Source organism: Penaeus vannamei, chromosome 29 (assembly GCF_042767895.1).
Source record: "Penaeus vannamei isolate JL-2024 chromosome 29, ASM4276789v1, whole genome shotgun sequence".
NCBI lineage: Eukaryota > Metazoa > Arthropoda > Malacostraca > Decapoda > Penaeidae > Penaeus > Penaeus vannamei.
In genome coordinates this window covers 30,129,009-30,136,508 of record NC_091577.1, presented here as the reverse complement: position 1 = coordinate 30,136,508, position 7,500 = coordinate 30,129,009, and the positions used below count along the sequence as shown (strand labels likewise).

Sequence of the window (7,500 nt, the reverse complement as noted above, 5' to 3'; positions counted from 1 at the left end):
ACTACTACTATTACTGTTATTATTCTTATCATTATGGTAACCTATTCTATCAAGATATGCTAAATACCAGTATATAATTATTCAGAAAACCCTACAAAGTATTTCTTTTCATACTAAAAATATTGATCTTGGATGCATGTACCTTCAAAGTCCCATTAATATTTACCAACACAAATTATCTGACTGAAAACGTCTCCCATAGTTTGTGACAAGTGAGATCGCAGATAAATCGTCCATTCACGGCCTAGGCTTCGATGCCACTTGCTCCCTAGTAGTGCTTGACGGCAGCCTTAAACCGGTCACTGTGAGTCCGGCAACGGGTAAGTGCGTATCACTGTTATCTGTCTTGTTTTGTCTGTTGTATTTTCTTCTTCTTCTTCCTCTCCTTCAAATTCTTCTTCTTCTCTTTCAAATTCTTCTTCTTCTTCTTCTTCTTCGCCTTTAAATTCTTTTTCCTCTCGTTCAAATTCTCCTTCATCTTCTTCTTTGTCTTTTTCTCCTTCAAATTCTTTTTCTTCTCCTTCAAATTCTTCTACTTATTCGTTTTCTCCTTCTTCTTCTTCTTCTTTTTCTTCTCCTTCTTCTTATTTTTCTTCTTCTTTTTCTTCCTCAAATTCTTCTTCAAATTATTCTTCTTCACATTATTCTTTAATCTCTTTCATCTTTCTTCCCCCCCTACTTACTATAGTAACATTCTCAGATAAGTCATAAGTCATATAGCAAGAGATACAAAGTAAACACTATAACTTATATAGGTATTGCAATACATCTTTGGTTGCGCACATCTTTTACAACCTATAATAATTAAGTGATTGTTCATGATCTCAGGAGAGGATCGATTCAACATCATGATGTGGATGGACCACCGGGCCAAGGAGCAGGCAGACCGGATCAATGCTGGCGGGCATGAGTAAGTTGTTCGTAAGTATGTCTGTGCTCAGGTCTATCCCTGTCCCTGGAAGATTCTTTCTCGATGGCAGAATAGAGACTGAGCTGCTTCTATTTATTTTTCCGAGCCCTTTAAGTGGAGGATTGATGTTTGCAAAAGAATGAGTGAGCAGAGAGTTAGTAGGTGACGTTTTTTTCTTTATTTATATTTTAGGGGAAGGGGGGTTATTTAGAAAAAAGATTCCTTAAAATTTTTATTACTTATGGCAATCTCTATCAGTGTTTTTGAAAAGGGACAATAATGTGTCTGATTTTTTATGTTTAAGTAATACAAAAATGAAGAATGAGTATTTCAAAAGAAACATTTGCAACCTATTAAAAAAAGAGAAGAAGGAAAGAAAGAAAGAAAGAAAGAAAGAAAGAAAGAAAGAAAGAAAGAAAGAAAGAAAGAAAGAAAGAAAGAAAGAAAGAAAGAAAGAAAGAAAGAAAGAAAGAAAGAAAGAAAGAAAGAAAGAAAGAAAGAAAGAAAGAAAGAAAGAAAGAAAGAAAGAAAGAAAGAAAGAAAGAAAGAAAGAAAGAAAGAAAGAAAGAAAGAAAGAAAGAAAGAAAGAAAAAAAATATATATATATTATATATACATATATATATATATATATATATATATATATATATATATATATATATATATATATATATATATATATATATATATATATATATATATACATTTATTTATATATGTATATGTATATAGAATTCAGAGAATATTTATATTTTTTATCAAAATTAAACTTCCAAATTTTAGTATGTATGAGCTAGCAGGTTATACAGGACACATAAAACATTTACTGACTTCTTATGCATTCCTTCCCTTGTAGTTAAAATTTTGTATTAGTTGTTGTTGCCCTAGCATCAAGAAAAATGTATGGTCTTTATATTCCCTCAATTTAAAAGATGCTATTTATTTGTTAATTTCCATAATCAGTTAAGAGAAGTTTTAGGATTTAAAGTTTAAGGAAGTTAGATGTGGCCTTTATAACCACAAAACCATAGAATTACATAATTTTTTTTTATGTAATGTGCATAGAGACTGAAAGGGAATGGAAACTCAGGACTTATTCAGTGTATTGTTTATTGATTATGTATATTGTATAGCATTGTATGATTGCTCTTGAAAAGGTGTTTGAAGTATGTTATGATTCAATTTTTGTTGTTGTTATTGTTGTAACAGTAAATTTTGTTGGTAATTTTGGTACAGTAGTTTAAAACTAAGATGAATAAAAATATAATAGAATAGCTAGTGGCTAGTTTCATTTTCATTTTTGTGTTCACGTGATTGTGTTTGTGCTTGTGTTCATAATAGAATAGTTCGCCGAAATAAAAGACCTCTCCCCAAAAGCAACTCTTTCTTTTCAGAGTGTTGAAGTACGTTGGGGGGAAAGTGTCCCTCGAAATGCAGACCCCAAAGCTCCTATGGCTGAAGACACACCTCAAGGAAACCTGGAGACGAGCTTCGCATTTCCTGGACCTGCCGGACTTTCTGACGCTCAGGGCAACAGGGCGGCTGTCTAGGTAAATCCCTCTGAGTTTGTGTGTGTGTGTGTGTGTGTGTGTGTGTGTGTGTATGTGTGTGTGTGTGTGTGTGTGTGTGTGTGTGTGTGTGTGTGTTTGTGTGTGCGTGTGTGTGTGTGTGTGTGTGTGTGTGTGTGTGTGTGTGTGTGTGTGTGTATGTGTGTGTGTGTGTGTGTATGTGTGTGTGTGTGTGTGTATGAAGTTGGGGCTTATTGGAGAAAAACATTTCCTTAGTTTTAGTTAACTGCCTGATGTGCATATTTTGATGGAGATGGACTTTTTTTCTATATGATACTGTAGATACATGAGCTGGACAGTGTGTTCTCATTTAAAGTGAAATATAATAACTTTAAGGTAAAAATGAATTAGGACATGTGATTCCTCTTCAAATGAGGCAAAAATGCTCGGAGATTTCTTGGTATATTTGAAATTGCAAAATCCATTATTGTGGCAATTACACTAGAAATAAATGCTGTAGTTAACTTATTTGATTTTTTCTTTCTTCCATTTTGAGATTCTTTGCTATTAAAAAATTATCATGTCTTTTCACTGTTCTCTAGATCCTTGTGTTCGACTGTGTGCAAGTGGACGTACAAGTGCGATGGGGTCAGCCAGGAATGGGATCGTGGCTTCTTTAAGGATGTTGGGCTCGAAGATTTGGCTGAGGATGGCTGGCGTAAAATTGGTAGGTTTTATGAAATTGTAAATTTGGCTTTGGAAGAGTGCTACCTCTGAGAATAATGGTTGACAAAGATAATGCCAAGAAGGCATAAGTTCTGCTTTTCAATCTCTTGATTATATTTTTATTTATCATTTCTATTAGTTTTGTAGTTATCTTCCTTGTGTTATAGTAACTGGAACTTTATGCTTTGTGATTTTACATGTAGGATGATTCTTAAGATCCAAGAGAACTATTAGTGCTTTTGCAGCTCTGAATAAGTGTTTTAATTATATGTCTTCCATATCAGGCCAGGAAGTGCTTCCTCCAGGAACAGACTGTGGGCAACTGTCTGCAGAGGCGGCCGCTCAGCTGGGCCTGTCAGAGTCGACTCATGTAGCAACTTCCCTCATAGACGCGCATGCAGGTGGCCTGGCCCTGGTGTCTGCTCAAGCCAAAGCCAAGGAGGACTTGGTTGGGAGACTTGGTATGAGAAGAGGCTTTGTTATTAGTGTGTTAAGAAAGATGTGAGTGAGGAAGAATTGTTATGAGATGAGTCAAGAAAATTGTGAGTGAGAGTGTCATGTCACAAAGAATTATTTCTTGGCTTTTTGATATGTCTATGACCAAGTGTAGATATACAGTCCCTTCCAATCCCAAATTAACCACACAGTGTTGCCAGTGGATGAACCATGAGTCTAAACACTTGTAGCCAAAATAAAAATGAAAATCAACTATATTTATGTTTTGCAATGTACAAGACATAATTTGTAGGGTAGACATTAATGCCTTATGACTACTTTTGATAATTTTAGTATTGCTGCTGTTGATAGTGCTTCTGTTATTGTTTGAATAGCTTTTTTTTCTTTTCCTATTGTCTTTGTTTTTAATGAAGTATATATAGTAGTTTTTGATTTAAAAAAAATCATTATTCATATTATGTATGTAAATAACTTACTAATTTAATTCACAAACCATAAACTTAACACAGTTCCTCTTCAGGTCTCATCTGCGGGACTTCCACCTGCCACATGTGCGTGAGCGAACAGCCCATCTTCGTGCCAGGAGTGTGGGGACCATACCTCAGTGCCATGGTGCCCGACTGCTGGCTCAATGAGGGAGGCCAGAGTGCCACTGGTGCTCTTGTCGACCATGTCATCAAGAGCCATCCAGCATCGGCAAAGTGCCCTCAAAGGTATGGTGCTGCTTTGGAGTTGTAAAGGAGGTTACGGATTTAGCTTTCGAGTACAAGTAGTCTTATTTTTTACTCTCTCTCTCTCTCTGTCTGTCTGTCTGTCTGTCTCTCTCTCTCTCTCTCTCTCTCTCTCTCTCTCTCTCTCTCTCTCTCTCTCTCTCTCTCTCTCTCTCTCTCTCTCTCTCTCTCTCTCTCTCTCTCTCTCTCTCTCTCTCTCTCTCTCTCTCTCTCTCTTTCTCTTCTCCCCCTTCCCCTTCTCCCAATGACATATATTGCACGACATCCCCCAGAGCCCCTGTACTTTCACTCGCTGATTCCTCTCCTCCCCAGTGACAAGTATGGCTGGTTAGAGGGCATCCTGACAGTCATGGCGAAGGAGAAGGGTCTCCCCGACGTCTCTCTGCTAACCAAAGATGTGCACGTCTATCCAGACTTCCATGGCAACAGGTCACCTCTCGCCGAACCCTCTATGATGGGCATGGTGAGTGTAATGGGGCTGGGGTATAGTCGCAGAGGGTATGGAGGAGGACTATAGGTCTGGTGTGAGTTAATCTAAAGCAGGGTACCAGCTTGTTGACTGTGAGCAAGTGGTAAGTCTGTGGTTTCTCTTTAATCATATTGAAAGGGGTATCTTGCATTTTAAAATCGGAAGGAGTGACTTAAATCTTATATTCAAAGGTTGTGTTGAAGTGAATTTCATGAAGGATGATTTGTTGCCGATTATGGCATGATTAAATGCTAAGATTGTCTTAGGTAGTGTTAGAGAAAGGAAGTAATGAACTTTGATACTGATATTTAGAATTGTGCAACCAGGAAGCATTATTTGTATTTGCCAATCTGAGAAGTGTTCATATATCTTACAAACGTGGAAATTAGAATGAACCTTTTTTTCCTCCCTTTCATCCCCCCTTTAGGTGTGCGGTTTGACTCTGGATGTGAGTGAGAGAAACTTGGCTGTGCTTTACTTGGCTACAATTCAAGCACTAGCTGTAAGTATTGAGATTTCAACTTATCATTTAGAATTGGTTCTTGGTTACTGTAAAAGCAGTATTTGAAAGCAGTGTATCTAACATATTTTTCTGACCTTTATATCTTTTAAGCATTAGTTTTGTGTGATAATAGATTGAGCTAAAACTTTCTTATCTCAGTATCCACTAGAACTGTGAAGTACTGACTGTAGAGCTACTAGAATGAGAAATAACATTTTGATTTGGATGTCCATTACCAAGTCAATGATTTAACACAGAAAACCATGTCCGACAGAGGTAATTTTAAGTCTTGTCTTTTTTAGAAGTAGGATATTGTGACTAACAGCATGACTCATATTTCACTGCAAAACAGTACGGAACGAGGCATATTGTAGAGCAACTGCAAGCTTCAGGCCACGTCATTACATCAGTCCTCATGTGTGGCGGACTCTCCAATTCACCGGTCTTTATCAGCACCCATGCAGATGCACTGGGTATGGGGGCTGATTCCATATTTTGATGTGTTTGGTTTCTCTGTGTTTGGTTTCTCTGTGCATATTGTCTTAGCTTGATATATACATCAGGTCAGGTTGATCTGTTTTCAAGTTGAATTTGTCAAATTGTGTATTCTGTTGTATGTAAAAATAAGTAAGTGCCTAATTATCATACTTTGTTATATAAAGTTATTTTTAAAAGAATAATAATTCATACATATTCTTTGGAAATTGCACAACAAAAGAGTACTCTCTTAGTCCCCTGTGTCTCCTTTACGGTGCAGGTGTTCCTGTGCTGATCCCAGCCACCAAGCAGTCTGTACTTCTGGGGTCAGCCATGCTGGGTGCCGCTGCCTCTGGAGACTTCCCTGACCTGACTTCAGCTGCGATTGCCATGGGTGGGGCAGCTCAGGCCTTCCATCCAACGAAGGAATTGAAAGAGTAAGGAGCAAGCCAACAGCCTTTTTTCCTTAATGGTTAAAGTAGTTGTTAATGGTCTAGACTTTTTTTTTTCTTATTCTTAAATGATCCTTTTTTTACCAGGTGCTTGTTGATAAACACTGAATTTTAGTTGGATCAATTAAAAATGTATTTTCTTATGATTCCTGAAAGTAATTTGAAACAAAAAAACTTTCTACTTGCAAATACATCAATTTCATGTTATTAAGTTATTCTAAAAATATTTCCTCATAAGGCATTCTTAAAACACTAGTAATTACCATTTATGTGACATACTAAGTATAATTCTCTGATGACTTGTTATTCAGATTCATTACATAGATTTAGAAGTTCCTAATAATAAGACTATAAATTTATTTGCTTCCAGGTACCATGACAAGAAGTATGGTATCTTCAAGAGGATGCAGACAGAACAGCTTGAGTACCGTCGCACGATGGGGAGCATTTAACACCTTTTTATTACAGTTCTTTTTCTCCGAGATTGAATTTTAGGATTAGTGTTAACTTGTAATGATATGTATTTTACTTTTCTGTAAATTACTTTATCTTTCAAAAATGATTAAGCTGTATCTTGTAGAGCTTGTTAAGATCACATGTTTTGTTATAGGATTTTGATAACAGTGGATATTCTAAGGGATACAAAATACAGTTTCAGAGGACATGAAAGACATTTCAGTTACTGTATGTACTTTTCAAGTTTGTTAAGGTTATGTTAAGAATCTAACAAATATTGTTAGTTATATTACTGAATGAATATGCCATTATGTAGAAATGACGTATAGTTGTATGTAAATATGTTATTAGAAATATAGAAGTTATAAATATGATTAGTGGCATTGGGAAAATTATGATTAAGTTATGAAAATTTTATAGAGACTTATCTGTTGATGAGAAAATAGCTTTTTAAGCAGTGTATACTCTAAATTACATGCAGACATACATACATAAATACAAACAAACGTATATATAAATACATACCGTATCCCTATATGCTCACTGTACACACCAGCAAATGTATGTATACGTGCACACACTCATATATATGTATGCATTTATGTGGGTGTATATAATTGCCATAATTATGTTCAAAATATATATTGTTATTGAATATGTATACTATATATACAGATTGTTATTTTATCATTGATTTAAGGTTTCATAGTATTTCATTAGTGCAGCTTACAGCTTAGTTTTTATTGGTATTGTGTTTGTCAGATGTTGTTGTTACTTTTTATCTTTTATCACCAAAGTTTCTGTACAATTACA

At 35.7% G+C, this 7,500-nt stretch overlaps 1 protein-coding gene across 2 annotated transcripts in view; it reads left to right on the top strand.

The window, feature by feature from the left end:
- LOC113822911 (FGGY carbohydrate kinase domain-containing protein) overlaps nt 1-7,500 on the top strand; it is an 11,179-nt gene that overhangs the window by 3,242 nt on the left and 437 nt on the right. For both annotated transcript variants that reach the window (XM_027375451.2, XM_027375450.2), the window contains exons 3-13: nt 203-320; nt 829-910; nt 2,305-2,460; nt 3,021-3,145; nt 3,429-3,605; nt 4,121-4,313; nt 4,644-4,794; nt 5,228-5,302; nt 5,655-5,775; nt 6,060-6,216; nt 6,602-7,500. The exon at nt 6,602-7,500 is cut by the window's right edge and continues 437 nt beyond it. In XM_027375451.2, the coding sequence (XP_027231252.2) occupies nt 203-320; nt 829-910; nt 2,305-2,460; nt 3,021-3,145; nt 3,429-3,605; nt 4,121-4,313; nt 4,644-4,794; nt 5,228-5,302; nt 5,655-5,775; nt 6,060-6,216; nt 6,602-6,683 (1,437 nt within the window). In that variant the 3' untranslated portion in view covers nt 6,684-7,500. The remainder of the gene's footprint in view (nt 1-202; nt 321-828; nt 911-2,304; nt 2,461-3,020; nt 3,146-3,428; nt 3,606-4,120; nt 4,314-4,643; nt 4,795-5,227; nt 5,303-5,654; nt 5,776-6,059; nt 6,217-6,601) is intronic.